This window comes from Dreissena polymorpha, chromosome 6, assembly GCF_020536995.1.
Source record: "Dreissena polymorpha isolate Duluth1 chromosome 6, UMN_Dpol_1.0, whole genome shotgun sequence".
In the NCBI taxonomy this organism is placed as follows: Eukaryota; Metazoa; Mollusca; class Bivalvia; order Myida; family Dreissenidae; genus Dreissena; species Dreissena polymorpha.
The window spans coordinates 52,850,178-52,866,069 of record NC_068360.1 but is presented as its reverse complement, the minus strand read 5'-3'; the positions used below and the strand labels follow the sequence as shown (position 1 = coordinate 52,866,069).

The window sequence follows — 15,892 nt, the reverse complement described above, 5'->3', positions numbered from 1 at the left end:
AGGACTCAATTTCATGGCTTCAAGTAATCTCCCCAGGACTCAATTCATGTGCTTCCAGTATCTCCCCAGGACTTCAATTCATGTGCTTCAAGTATCTCCCCAGGACTCAATTCATGTGCTTCAAGAATATCCCCAGGACTCAATTCATGTGCTTCAAGTATCTCCCCAGGACTCAATTCATGTGCTTCACGTATCTCCCCAGGACTCAATTCATGTGCTTCAATGTATCTCCCCAGGACTCAATTCATGTGCTTCAAGAATCTCCCAGGACTCAATTCATGTGCTTCAATTTGTATAATCCCAGGACTCAATTCATGTGCTTCAAGTATCTCCCCCAGGACTCACTTCATGTGCTCATGTATCTGATCCCAGGACTCAATTCATGTGCTTAAGTATCTCCCCAGGACTCAATTCATGTGCTTCAGTATCTCCCAGGACTCAATCATGTGCTTCAAGTATCTCCCAGGACTCAATATCATGTGCTTCAAGTATCTCCCCAGGACTCAATTCATGTGCTTCAAGAATATCCCCAGGACTCAATTCATGGCTTCTCAAGTACTCCCCAGGACTCAATTCATGTGCTTTCAAGTATCTCCCCAGGACTCAATTCATGTGCTTCAAGTATCTCCCCAGGACTCAATTCATGTGCTTCAAGTATCTCCCCACGGACTCAATTCATGTGCTTGCATGTATCATTATCTCCCCAGGACTCAATTCATGTTGCTTCAAGTATCTCCCCACGGACTCAATTCATGTGCTTCAAGTATCTCCCCAGGACTCAATTCATGTGCTTCAAGTATCATCCCCAGGACTCAATTTCATGTGCTTCAAGTATCTCCCCAGGACTCAATTCATGTGCTTCAAGTATCTCCCCAGGACTCAATTCATGTGCTTCAAGTATCTCCCAAGGACTCAATTCATGTGCTTCAAGTATCTCCCCAGGACTCAATTCATGTGCTTCAAGTATCTCCCCAGGACTCAATTCATGTGCTTCAGTATCTCCCCAGGACTCAATTCATGTGCTTCAAGTATCTCCCCCAGGACTCAATTCATGTGCTTCAAGTATCTCCCCAGGACTCAATTCATGTGCTTCAAGTATCTTCCCCAGGACTCAATTCATGTGCTTCAAGTATCTCCCCAGGACTCAATTCATGTGCTTCAAGTATCTCCCCAGGACTCAATTCATGTGCTTCAATGATCATCCCAGACTCAATTCATGTGCTTCAAGTATCTCCCCAGGACTCAATTCATGTGCTTCATGTATCATCATCCCAGGACTCAATTCATGTGCTTCAAGTATCATGATCCCAGGACTCAATTCATGTGCTTCAAGTATCTCCCCAGGACTCAATTCATGTGCTTCAAGTATCTCCCCAGGACTCAATTCATGTGCTTCAAGTATCTCCCCAGGACTCAATTCATGTGCTTCAAGTATCTCCCCAGGACTCAATTCATGTGCTTCAAGTATATCCCCAGGACTCAATTCATGTGCTTCAAGTATCTCCCCAGGACTCAATTCATGTGCTTCAAGTATCATCCCAGGACTCAATTCATGTGCTTCAAGTATCTCCCCAGGACTCAATTCATGTGCTTCAAGTATCTCCCCAGGACTCAATTCATGTGCTTCAAGTATCATCCCAGGACTCAATTCATGTGCTTCAAGTATCTCCCCAGGACTCAATTCATGTGCTTCAAGTATCTCCCCAGGACTCAATTCATGTGCTTTCAAGTATCTCCCAGGACTCATCATGGGCTTCAGTATCTCCCATGACTCAATTCATGTGCTTCAAGAATCTCCCCAGGACTCAATTCATGTGCTTCAAGTATCTCCCCACGACTCAATTCATGTTCTTCAAGTATTTCCCCACGACTCAATTCATGTGCTTCAAGTATCTCCCCAGGACTCAATCCATGTGCTTCATGTATCATGATCCCAGGACTCAATTCATGTGCTTCATGTATCTCCCCAGGACTCAATTCATGTGCTTCATGTATCTCCCCAGGACTCAATTCATGTGCTTCAAGTATCTCCCCAGGACTCATTTCATGTGCTTCATGTATCATGATCCCAGGACTCAATTCATGTGCTTCAAGTATCTCCCCAGGACTCAATTTATGTGCTTCAAGTATCTCCCCAGGACTCAATTCATGTGCTTCATGTATCTCCCCAGGACTCAATTCATGTGCTTCAAGTATCTCCCCAGGACTCAATTCATGTGCTTCAAGTATCTCCCCAGGACTCTATTCATGTGCTTCAAGTATCTCCCCAGGACTCAATTCATGTGCTTCAAGTATCTCCCCAGGACTCAATTCATGTGCTTCAAGAATCTCCCCAGAACTCAATTCATGTGCTTCAAGTATCTCCCCAGGACTCAATTCATGTGCTTCAAGTATCTCCCCAGGACTCAATTCATGTGCTTCAATTATCTCCCCCAGGACTCAATTCATGTGCTTCAAGAATCTCCCCAGGACTCAATTCATGTGCTTCATGTATCATGATCCCAGGACTCAATTCATGTGCTTCAAGAATCTCCCCAGGACTCATTTCATGTGCTTCAAGTATCTCCCCAGGACTCAATTCATGTGCTTCAAGTATCTCCCCAGGACTCAATTCATGTGCTTCAAGTATCTCCCCAGGACTCAATTCATGTGCTTCAAGTATCATCGCAGGACTCAATTCATGTGCTTCAAGAATCTCCCCAGGACTCAATTCATGTCGTTCAAGTATCTCCCCAGGACTCAATTCATGTGCTTTAAGTATCTCCCCAAGACTCAATTCATGTGCTTCAAGTATCTCCCCAGGACTCAATTCATGTGCTTCAATTATCTCCCCAGGACTCAATTCATGTGCTTCAAGAATCTCCCCAGGACTCAATTCATGTGCTTCATGTATCATGATCCCAGGACTCAATTCATGTGCTTCAAGAATCTCCCCAGGACTCATTTCATGTACTTCAAGTATCTCCCCAGGACTCAATTCATGTGCTTCAAGTATCTCCCCAGGACTCAATTCATGTGCTTCAAGTATCTCCCCAGGACTCAATTCATGTGCTTCATGTATCATGATCCCAGGACTCAATTCATGTGCTTCAAGTATCTCCCCAGGACTCAATTCATGTGCTTCAAGTATCTCCCCAGGACTCAATTCATGTGCTTCAAGTATCTCCCCAGGACTCAATTCATGTGCTCTGTATCATGATCCCAGGACTCAATTCATGTGCTCAAGTATCTCCCCAGGACTCAATTCATGTGCTTCAAGTATCTCCCAGGACTCAATTCATGTGCTTCAAGTATCTCCCCAGGACTCAATTCATGTGCTTCAAGTATCTCCCCAGGACTCAATTCATGTGCTTAAGTATCTCCCAGGACAATCCTCCATTCATGTGCTTCAAGTATCTCCCCAGGACTCAATTCATGTGCTTCAAGTATCTCCCCAGGACTCAAATTCATGTGCTTCAAGATCTCCCAGGACTCAATCATGTGCTTCAAGTATCTCCCCAGGACTCAATTCCTGTGCTTCAAGTATCTCCCCAGGACTCAATTCATGTGCTTCAGGTAATCTCCCCAGGACTCAATTCATGTGCTTCAAGTATCTCCCCAGGACTCAATTCATGTGCTTCATGTATCTCCCCAGGACCTCAATTCATGGCTTCAGTATCTCCCCAGGACTCAATTCATGTGCTTCAAGTATCTCCCCAGGACTCAATTCATGTGCTTCATGTATCTCTCCCAGGACTCAATTCATGTGCTTCATAGTATATCCCAGGACTCAATTCATGTGCTTCAAGTATCATCGCAGGACTCAATTCATGTGCTTCAAGAATCTCCCCAGGACTCAATTCATGTGCTTCATGTATCTCCCCAGGACTCAATTCATGTGCTTCATGTATCATGATCCCAGGACTCAATTCATGTGCTTCAAGTATCTCCCCAGGACTCAATTCATGTGCTTCAAGTATCTCCCCAGGACTCAATTCATGTGCTTCATGTATCTCCCCAGGACTCAATTCATGTGCTTCAAGTATCTCCCCAGGACTCAATTCATGTGCTTCAAGTATCTCCCCAGGACTCAATTCATGTGCTTCATGTATCTCCCCAGGACTCAATTCATGTGCTTCAAGTATCTTCCCAGGACTCAATTCATGTGCTTCAAGAATCTCCCCAGAACTCAATTCATGTGCTTCATGTATCTCCCCAGGACTCAATTCATGTGCTTCAAGAATCTCCCCAGGACTCAATTCATGTGCTTCAAGTATCTCCCCAGGACCCAATTCATGTGCTTTTAGTATCCCCCCAGGACTCAATTCATGTGCTTCATGTATCATCCCAGATGTTGAGGGGCAAAACTTTTCGCCTAAACTGGATTTCCCTTAAAATGTTACTTCCTTTAAACTTCTTTTGAACTTAAATCCATAAATGCCAAAAGTGTCGTCCAAAATTAGGACTGCACAGACTAATAACAGAGGACACTTTACGCATAAGCATTACGCCCCATTTTCCCACAGCCCGGCTCATATGAATGTTTGTAGTCGAGGGGCCTTGTAATCAAATAATAGGATATGTTATGATACTAACCTTTGTACAGCTTTCGGAAATCATCAGTGTCAAACGCACCCTAAATAAAAGAGAGAAATAATATTGCCATACTGTTTACACCAGTAATTCAGTCATATCAAAATAAATAAATATTGCCATACTGTTTACACCAGTATTTCAGTCATATAAAAAAAATAATATTGCCATCTGTCTACACCAATATTTCAATCATGGCGAGTTACTCCCTGGCTGTTATGGTTGTATGCTGGTTGCAAAAGCCATTTTCACTTTGCTTCTTACGGGGGAAAAGGTTTAAGGGCATAAAACTCTGGAATACATCTGTGTATGAAAATCAAGTCTTGCACATGTACACTTCACAGTGAGAACATAAAGAGGTGTCAAATCAATCGCTTGAGAAATGTGGAATTAATTTGCTCGAGAACTTTATAACACTTCATATGGACAAAACAACCAAGGGACTTCATATAATCAAACAATTAAAACATGTGCACAAATAGATTTTTACAGGAGGAATTATATTATAATCACAAGTTACTAACCTTAAAATTATGGAATGAGAGTTTTGCTTCTTTGCTGAAAAACAAGAACAGAGTAGATTAAAAACCAAAGCTCACATGTCAGTAACAGGAAATCTCCCTCTACTTAAATATCATGTCAGATGAAAAAGGATTGACATTATGACATTGTGAGTGAAAATCGATAAAAATTCCAATTTCAGCTACTTCAAGGACCATAACTCTGAAATAACCCTGTTTAGAAAAGCCTATGTTATCTGCAAAAACAAGTGATGCTGACAAATTGTATGTTCAAATAGTAGTTGAAGTCATATCATTATAGTTACATTGTAATATCATATGTGATTTTGCATGGAATAACAATGAGTCATAATTTTATTATTTGGACTTTGGTCCAAATGTAAGGCCTACAGTTTAGTTTAGATGAACAAAGTTGGAAACAACAAGTGGTCTTTTCATTGACCAACTAAATGTCACACCCCAATAATTGTACATTTTAATCATTAAGTCTTTAATGGCAATAGTACTTTATTCATCCAAATCATTATTATCTAATGTGGAACATTGCTATTTAATTGCAAAGATGTATACGTGTGTAATGATTATCTGTTGATTTAAAGATTCATATGCAGAATGTTTAAATGTTCAATTCGCATGAAAAATGATTTTTACTACTATTTTAGGCTTACTTATTATGAATGTCTGTAAAGAAATCTCTTGCATATTTCTCCAATGTGTCCAGACTATCTGAAAATCAAGCAAGAAAATGTTTTTTATAATCAAAACCAAAATTGAAATAACTAAAAATGCATGGGAAAAACAATGATGCCCCTATTGTATGTCACTAACAACAGGCACGGGCATTGTGTGACAGACATTATATGAAAAGTTAACACAGCTAGTATGAACCAGTACTTTGCAACTCTTACTATGCATTAACCCTTTCTTTCCATTTGTGACATTGACCTTCAAGCAAGCACAATAATTGATGCATAAATATGTTGTCTTGAAAAATTTTTTTTTGCTTATGTACTATTAACCCTTTCCCCCCAAAAAAGCAAAGTGAAAATGGCTTTTGCAACCAGCATAAAATTTAATTAAATGTAATTTAACTTTATACGGGTTTACAAATGCGTCAAAATACGTATCTAAGTGGTAAAGAAATAAATCTGACAGTCCTATAACCATCAACAATCACTATTACCATAAGATCACACTGTTGGCTTACGTTTTGAATGCAAGGCGAGGGTCATGTACTGGGCCGAGTAGTATCGGTCAAAGTGGGTCCGTAGTCGACTGTACACATTCACTCGTTTCTCTTCTGGTAAAGTCTTCAAGCTCTTCAAATTACCTGTAAACAGCACAATGTTTCAATTTTCAAAATTAAATAGAACAAGTACATGTATGCCTTTTTCTGGGACAACTGGGCCTGATGAATGTGCGTAAAGTGTCCTACTTGATTAGCATGTGCAGCCCGCACAATCTTAACAAGGACAACACTTTCCGGTTCTTAGTATTTTTTTGTTTAACCCTTTGCATGCTGGGAAATTTGTCGTCTGCTAAAATGTCGTCTGCTGAATTTCTAAAATTAGCATTTTCTTTGATTTTTTTCTAAGAATACTATTAGAATATGTGGCGTCTCATCTGGATCCAAACTGTTTGCAAAGGCCTTCAAAATTCGGTTCCAGCACTGAAAGAGTTAAAGGAAGTCTCTTCTTAGCAAAAATCCAGTTTAGACGGAAAGTGTTCTCTCAGAGCAGCCTGTGCGGACAACCAAAGCTAATCTGGGACAACACTTTACAAACATGCTTTAAGCCCATTTTTCCCAGAATGAGGTTCAATATATTTTCAAAACCATTTCATACAACAATTCTGTGAAGACAAATAGTACTCGATCCTTATAATTGAGACATAACAAAGATATAAGCTCAAAGTTAAACACCAAACGTATTCAAACAAAAATATATATCCGCGTAAAGACAAATCCTGTTTAAGTTTTTTAATTCATCTTCATCCAATTGCATACCTTGAACATTCACATTTACCAATGACATCAATTTTACAATTTACGAACAAAAAGTTATGTTGTTTAGATTCGCACATTTGGCGGCTTGTTTACGAAAAAATTATATGATAATGAATATTTATGAGTTTATTAAGGTACATTGTGGGTTCAATTGGATTTTAAAACGGGCTTCCTGAGCAAATCATCCAATTACAATTCAGCTATTGCATGAAAAGGCAACAAGTTGAAAGTATATTGTCATAAGAAAGAAAAAAAAACAATGAACATTTCAAAAGCCATTGGTATCAGAATGATATTTGAGATTGCCCTGGCATAGTGAATATGGTGTGTACCTAGCAACCAGTAGGTCACATATTAAATGACCACTGTGGGAGCATTCTTGAGATCTCCCCCCCCCCCACACACAAAAAATAAGATACCAAGTACTGGTTCAAACCAGGAAACAGACTCAAGAGAGTTTCAATAAGCATATGGCTTTCTATGCAATCAAACTCAATTAATAGGTTTAAAGTGTTGTCCCAGATTAGCCTATGCAAGGGACGACACTTTCTGCCTAAACTAAATTTCACTGAGAAGAGACTACCTTTAACCCTTTGCATGCTGGGAAATTTGTCGTCTGCTAAAATGTCGTCTGCTGAATTTCTAAAAAAAGCATTTTCTTCTTCTTTTTTTCAAAGAATACTATCAGAAAAGCAAACAGTTTGGATCCTGATGAGACGCCACATTCTGTGGCGTCTCATCTGGATCCAAACTGTTTGCAAAGGCCTTCAAAATTTGGTTCCCGCACTGAAAGAGTTAAAGGTACACAACTTACCCATATGAAACTTCCTCATAGGATTTCCAGGCTTTGCTGTCTGAGTCATAATGTGGTTGAGTCGATCCTCATCTGATGGCACGCACTCCTGAAATTCTGCACACAAAAAAGCTTTCCATCTGTTACAGGTGTCATTGCTTGGAGCCTTGCTCTGGGAAAACAGGGCTTAATGCATGTGCGTAATGTGTCGTCCCAGATTAGCCTGTACTGACTGGAAATCACTTGCATTGAAGATAATCTCTGTCTAGGCTGAATTTTTTTTTAAAGAAGAGATTTCCATTGAAAAGAAAAGTACCATAGCAGCGAAAAGTGTCACTAATGAATTAAGCCCTTTTCAGAGCCAGGGTCACATTCCCTTTTCTGATCATAGACACGGATGCCCCCACATTTCATCTTCATCTCAAAACTACGCACATGTAAAAAACATACATCTGAACCAAAAAATATGGAGGTGAACAATTTTACACCATAGTTCATATGTTCATACAGTTTTTTTCCCTCTAACAGGCGTTAAGCATGACACAAAAACCAATGGAGCAACAAGACCTTGAAGGCAAACCTCTATAATTGCTTGTTTTGATGGTATATATTTCAATATGAAATGAACAAAGTTAAAGACTTAAATGGCCTGTATGGGAGATTACTTAACAAAAACAATTGAACAATTTAACAGGAATTCATATGATGAAAGTGTCAAATGATAAATTGATTTAATTTTAAAAGGAATGTGTCAATTGGATATTTTTAGTCAACATCATAATATGCAACCAGCATAAAACCAGAACAGCCTTCCAATAACGAAAGTCCAACTGTTCAAGATTTATGTTTTTTTTCTGCTCATCAGTATCTTAGGGTCGGAAATGAAGCCTTTACAACTTGAATCTTTAAAAAAAAAGTCTTTTAATTTCCTTTGATTTTGAAAAGGACTAAAAACAGGTCCAAAATTTGTATCTGAGTGGTAAATGGTAAAGGAAAGCATAGAATCAAAGAGGAATCAGCAGTGGAATGTGGGCAGATTATGGAAGGAAAACACCTAGAATCAAAGAGGAATCAGCAGTGGAATGTGGGCAGATTATGGAAGGAAAACAACTAGAATCAAAGAGGAATCAGCAGTGGAATGTGGGCAGATTATGGACGGAAAACACCTAGAATCAAAGAGGAATCAGCAGTGGAATGTGGGCAGATTATGGACGGAAAACACCTTACTTCTCACTTCTTATAGGTTGCCCTTGTATAGAAGATATGGTGTCCACATAGCGACCAGTGGGTCAAAGATTCAATCCCCACTGTGGGAGCTTTCTTTTGATTTCCTCCAAAGACACCAAGTACTGGTTCTAGTCCCAGGAAACAGACTCAAGAGTGTTTCAATAAGCCTTAGGCTTTTTATGCAATCTAGCTAAAAGTTTAAACAAGCGATGTGTTTGTGAAACACTATGTCCCCATATATTTGACCTTTGACACTGAAGGATGATCTTGACCTTCACCTTTCACCAGTTGAAATATGCAGCTCCATGAGATACACATGCATGCCAAATATAAAGTTGCTATCTTCAATGTTGCAAGTGTACATTAAAAAAGCGATTTTGACCCATATATTTGACCTTTGACCTTGAAAGATGACCTTGACCTTTCATCACTCAAAATGTGCAGCTCCATGAGATACACATGCATGCCAAAAATGAAGTTGCTATCTTCAATATTGCAAAAGTTATGGCAAATGTTAAAGTTTGACGCAGACACACAAACAAACAAACACACAAACAAACCAACAGACAGGCAAAAACAATATGTCCCCCACTATAGTGGTGAGGGACATAAAAAAACTTCTAACCTGAGTCCACTGCTTGTATTTCTCTGTCAACACTATCTTGCAGGAACAATGGGTGCAGGAAGAACTGTGAGAATATCTCAAGAGACTTGCTGAAATAGTCTCGCTCAATTTCATAGTAGAAACACGTCTGAAACAGGAAAACTGTTGTTGTGATCAGTTTTATAAACAGTCTACATACTTCAGTGTACAACCAAACAGTCTACATATTCAGTGTACAACCAAACAGTCTACATCATTCAGTGTACAACCAAACAGTCTACATCATTCAGTGTACAACCACACAGTCTACATCATTCAGTGTACAACCAAGCAATATACATCATTCAGTGTACAACCAGTCTACATCATTCAGTGTACAACCGAACAGTCTACATCATTCAGTGTACAACCAAACAGTCTACATCATTCAGTATTCAACCAAACAGTCTACATCATTCAGTGTACAACCAAACAGTCTACATCATTCAGTGTACAACCAAACAGTCTACATCATTCAGTGTACAACCAAACAGTCTACATCATTCAGTGTACAACCAAACAGTCTGCATCATTCAGTGTACAACCAAACAGTCTACATCATTCAGTGTACAACCAAACAGTCTACATCATTCAGTGTACAACCAAACAGTCTACATCATTCAGTGTACAACCAATTTATAATAAATGATGATTTGATGATCTTGGACAACTTTCTTAATGCATGTGCGTAAATTGTCATCCCAGATTAACATGAACAGTCCAAATTATTGCTGAAAATACTTAATTTATTGAAGAATACCATACAACAGAAAGTGTCGTCCCTGACTAGCCTGTGTGGTCTGCACAGGCTAATTGGGACAACATTTAAGGCACATTTAGCTTGGTTCTTACAAAAGCGAGGCTAATTTATTGAAGAATACCATACAACAGAAAGAGGTGTCCCTAACTAGCCTGTGAGGACTGCACAGGCTAATCTGGGACAGCATTTAAAGCACATTAAGCTTGGTTTATCCCAGAGTGAGGCAAATATGTTATGGATTTATAACCAAACAACTGAGATCAAACTCAGGTTAACACTGTCAAAAGTATACACATGCATTATCAGGGATCATATTTTCCCGCAACATCAATCGGTCTGGATTTAAATGGGGAAAAAGTATCAGAAAATATACATCCGAAATCATGAAAAATTACGTAATAATAGTTACATGTATATACAATTGATTTGCTTTTCATATAGGTGGTCCTAAATTCCCTTAGGCATTTTTTTTTAAACGGAACATACGAGTTTTCTTAATTGATTTTATCATTTGCTATTTCATTGTTGTTTTGTGTGCTGTTTTCATCAGACATCATTGTCAACTATTACTAATCTTCGTAAGTCATTACCGCTGTTTTAAATCGTTATCGACTCGATAATAGCTTACAAACACGGAATCAAACAAATGTCTGTGCGGAGGTTTGCTGCTAAAAATAACAAAACCAAATAATCATTTTTTTTTACTTTCATCTCAGATATTATGAAATATATTACAGTTCACAGTGATAACAATATATTTATAAAATATAACGAAACAACGCAATAGTAATCGTGTGCATAATAAAATAATAAATCATCAAAGACCGATTATATAACAGTGCGCGCATTCGCCGCTATAACAATGATAATTATCAATAGACGCACAATGACAGCGATAATCGATCGATATGTACATGCAGGGATCATATTTTCCCGCAACATCAATCGGTCTGGATATTAATGGGAAAAAGTATCTGAAAATTTATGTCCGAAATTATGACAAATTACGTTAAAATATATACCATTGATTTTGCCATTCATGAAGGTGGTATAATAAATATACCAGTAAAATTCCCTTAGTCATTTTTTTAACGGAACATACGAGTTTTCTCAACTGGTTTTATCATTTGCTATTTCATTGTTGTTTCGTGCGCTGTTTTATCAGACTTTTTTTCAGCCTTGTCAATATAATTAATCTGTGCAAGTCTTTACCGACGTTTTAAATCGTTGTCGACTCGATAATAGCTTACAAACATGCACTGAACCAAACAAATGTCTGTGCGTAGGTTGGCTACAATCGCACATGGGTTGGCTACTGACAATAACAAAACAAAATAATTAAGAAATAATTTGTGTACGTTATAGTTTGTTGTCAAATAACCCACGGCCTATAGTTTAGATGCGTAGGGATTAAATCACGAGAGCGAAGCACGAGTGATATTAAACCACGCATCTAGTTTTCCGGTCGTGGGTTATTCAACAACAAACTATAAAGTACACGAATTATTTCGATTCTAATGCGGTTTTTACTAAAGATTTATACAATGTATATTATTTTTCTTGTGTACTATTATATGTGAAGTTCCGCCCATAAAAATAACTTTCGGCTGTTCTGTCGATCAGATCCGCGACTTCATTCATAATTATATTACCAAATTATTACGCTGGTGGAAAGTGTATCGGCATGTTTTGTTTAGTTACAGCCCGTGCTTTCAGTGTATAAGGTGCACAATTTTCGACCACCCTCGTTAATTTCGGACGCCTCTTCAATCCGCTGTTCACAAGTTTTTGATTCTTGGTCTTACGTGCAATAAACCGGTCCTGACTGGTTTAGAGACTGCAACGAATGGTTTATCACACCTAATCGAGATAAGAATGTCATTAGGGGGTATTAGTATGTGCACTGTGTAATCGATTTCATGACACAGGGAATTTTAGCAAACAGAATCGGACGGACTGTTTAGGATTTTCAATCGGTCTTTCATGACCCCAATCGGTCTAGGACCGACAAAACCGAAAAAAATATGATCCCTGTGTACATGACAGGCGTTAAGTCTCTTAATTATTGTCTTGCGATTTTTTCAGTTTTCGACCACCCTCATTTATTTTGGAAGCGTCTTTAATCCGCTTTTCACAAGTATCGATTCTTGGTCTGACGTGCAATAAACCGACCCGTTTAGAGACAGCAGCGATTGGTTTATCACACCTAATCGAGATAAGAATGTAATAAGGGTGTGTTGGCATGTGCACTGTGTATGTAACTCGCAATCGATTTCATGACATGGGAATTTTAGCAAACAGAATCGGACCGACTGTTTGGGATTTTCAATCGGTCTTTCATGATCCCAATCGGTCTAGGACACACAAAATTGAAAAAAATATGATCCCTGTGTATTATATATGGTAATTTGCTAATGATTATAGTTTCAATCATGTGTTTATTTCACCGGAGAAAAATCAAACCCCCAAAAATGGTTTTACATATTGTTGTAAACTGATATAGAAACAGCATACAATTATAATATCCTATGAACAAGCATAACTAGAGCTTTGTCACAGACGTGACGAATACCCACACATGAAGAGCGGATGAAAAGTACTTGAAATAGGGAACACCATGCTGAATGTGTAAAACACACTTAGTGAACCCCTGTCCTAGTTTTTGGCCCGGCATGGCCCATGTTCGAACATGGCCTAGAGATCATGTAGATAAAACTTCAGACCAAGTTTGGTGAAGAGCGGATGATAAGTACTTGAAATAGAGAGCGGACACCATACTGGATGTGTAAAACACATTAAGTGACCCCGTGACCTAGTTTTTGGCGCGGCATTGCCCATGTTCGGACATGGCCTTGAGATCATCTATATAAAACTTCTGACCAAGTTTGGTTAAGATCGGATGAAAACTACTTGAATAATAGAGCGGACACCATGCATGCTGAATGTTAAAAAACGCACTAAGTGACCCTGTGACCTAGTTTTTAGCCCGGCATGGCCCATGTTCAAACTTGGTCTAGAGATGATCTAGATAAAACTTCTGACCAAGTTTGGTGAAAATTGGATGAAAACTATTTGAATTAAAGAGCGGAAAACATGCTAAATGTTTAAAACGCACTAAGTGACCCCGTGACCTAGTTTTTGACCCGGCATGACACATATTAAAACTTGACCTAGACATCATCTAGATACAACTTCTGACCAAGTTTGGTGAAGGTCGGATGAAAACAACTTGAATTAGAGAGCGGACACTTAATACAGATTGACCGACCCACAGACAGACAGACAAGTTCACTCCTATATACATCCTCAACTTCGTTTGTGGGGGTATAAATAACATGCCTCTTTTTATAACTTGAAAGAAAACATCAGAAATAACAAATGAGCCGCTCACTGGGAACACGTGCATGTGCATTAAGTGTTGTCCCAGATTAGCCTGTGCAATCCGTCTATTCTGGATATTTGCTACGAAGAGACTTCCTTTTAAGAAAAATTCCATAAAAGCGGAAAGTGTTGTCCAATGTAAACCTGGGACAACACTTAATGCACATGCATTAACCCTTTCCCACTTAGAAGCAAAGCGAAAATTGCTATGTGCAAACAGCATTAAACCAGAACAGCCTGTGAGTAACTAGTAAGAAAGGTATTTTATTAAATGTAACTTTCTAAGGGACTACAAATACATCAAAATACATATCTAAGTGGTAAAGATGTAACTTTCTAAGGGACTACAAAAACATCAAAATACATATCTAAGTGGTAAAGATGTAACTTTCTAAGGGACTACAAATACATCAAAATACATATCTAAGTGGTAAAGATGTAACTTTCTAAGGGACTACAAATACATCAAAATACATTTCTAAGTGGTAAAGATGTAACTTTCTAAGGGACTACAAATACATCAAAATACATATCTAAGTGGTAAAGATGTAACTTTCTAAGGGACAACAAATACATCAAAATACATATCTAAGTGGTAAGGATGTAACTTTCTAAAGAACTAAAAATACAACAAAATACATATCTAAGTGGTAAAGATGTAACTTTCTTAGGGACTAAAAATACAACAAAATACATATCTAAGTGGTAAATATGTAACTTTCTTAGGGACTAAAAATACAACAAAATACATATCTAAGTGGTAAATATGTAACTTTCTAAGGGACTACAAATACATTAAAATACATATCTAAGTGGTAAAGATGTAACTTTCTAAGGGACTACAAATACATCAAAATACATATCTAAGTGGTAAAGATGTAACTTTCTAAGGGACTACAAATACATCAAAATACATATCTAAGTGGTAAAGATGTAACTTTCCTAGGGGCTACAAATACATCAAAATACATATCTAAGTGGTAAAGATGTAACTTTCTAAGGGACTAAAAATACAACAAAATACATATCTAAGTGGTAAAGATGTAACTTTCTTAGGGAATAAAAATACAACAAAAAACATATCTAAGTGGTAAATATGTAACTTTCTTAGGGACTAAAAATACAACAAAATACATATCTAAGTGGTAAATATGTAACTTTCTAAGGGACTAAAAATACATCAAAATACATATCTAAGTGGTAAAGATGTAACTTTCTAAGGGACTACAAATACATCAAAATACATATCTAAGTGGTAAAGATGTAACTTTCTAAGGGACTACAAATACATCAAAATACATATCTAAGTGGTAAAGATGTAACTTTCTAAGGGACTACAAATACATCAAAATACATATCTAAGTGGTAAAGATGTAACTTTCTTAGGGACTACAAATGCATCAAAATACATATCTAAGTGGTAAAGATGTAACTTTCTAAGGGACTAAAAATACAACAAAATACATATCTAAGTGGTAAAGATGTAACTTTCTTAGGGACTAAAAATACAACGAAATACATATCTAAGTGTTAAAGATGTAACTTTCTAAGGGACTACAAATACTTCAAAATACATATCTAAGTGGTAAAGATGTAACTTTCTAAGGGACTACAAATACATCAAAATACATATCTAAGTGGTAAAGATGTAACTTTCTAAGGGACTACAAATACATCAAAATACATATCTAAGTGGTAAAGATGTAACTTTCTAAGGGACTACAAATACATCAAAATACATATCTAAGTGGTAAAGATGTAACTTTCTAAGGGACTACAAATACATCAAAATACATATCTAAGTGGTAAAGATGTAACTTTCTAAGGGACTACAAATACATCAAAATACATATCTAAGTGGTAAAGATGTAACTTTCTAAGGGACTACAAATACATCAAAGGGTTAAGCCTAGTTTTCCCAGAGCAAGACTCAAATATTTTCAGTCATAAAGATATACCCTCTCATTGTCTGTGTAGGCGTTGGCACCAT

At 37.8% G+C, this 15,892-nt stretch overlaps 1 protein-coding gene across 2 annotated transcripts in view; it reads right to left on the bottom strand.

Annotated features, from left to right (window-relative positions):
• LOC127833411 (nardilysin-like) overlaps positions 1 to 15,892 on the bottom strand; it is a 119,846-nt gene that overhangs the window by 78,495 nt on the left and 25,459 nt on the right. For both annotated transcript variants that reach the window (XM_052358640.1, XM_052358639.1), the window contains exons 6-12: positions 15,861 to 15,892; positions 9,744 to 9,870; positions 7,913 to 8,008; positions 6,301 to 6,423; positions 5,762 to 5,819; positions 5,097 to 5,130; positions 4,576 to 4,615 (exon numbers count right to left, since the gene is read on the bottom strand). The exon at positions 15,861 to 15,892 is cut by the window's right edge and continues 75 nt beyond it. In XM_052358640.1, the coding sequence (XP_052214600.1) occupies positions 4,576 to 4,615; positions 5,097 to 5,130; positions 5,762 to 5,819; positions 6,301 to 6,423; positions 7,913 to 8,008; positions 9,744 to 9,870; positions 15,861 to 15,892 (510 nt within the window). The remainder of the gene's footprint in view (positions 1 to 4,575; positions 4,616 to 5,096; positions 5,131 to 5,761; positions 5,820 to 6,300; positions 6,424 to 7,912; positions 8,009 to 9,743; positions 9,871 to 15,860) is intronic.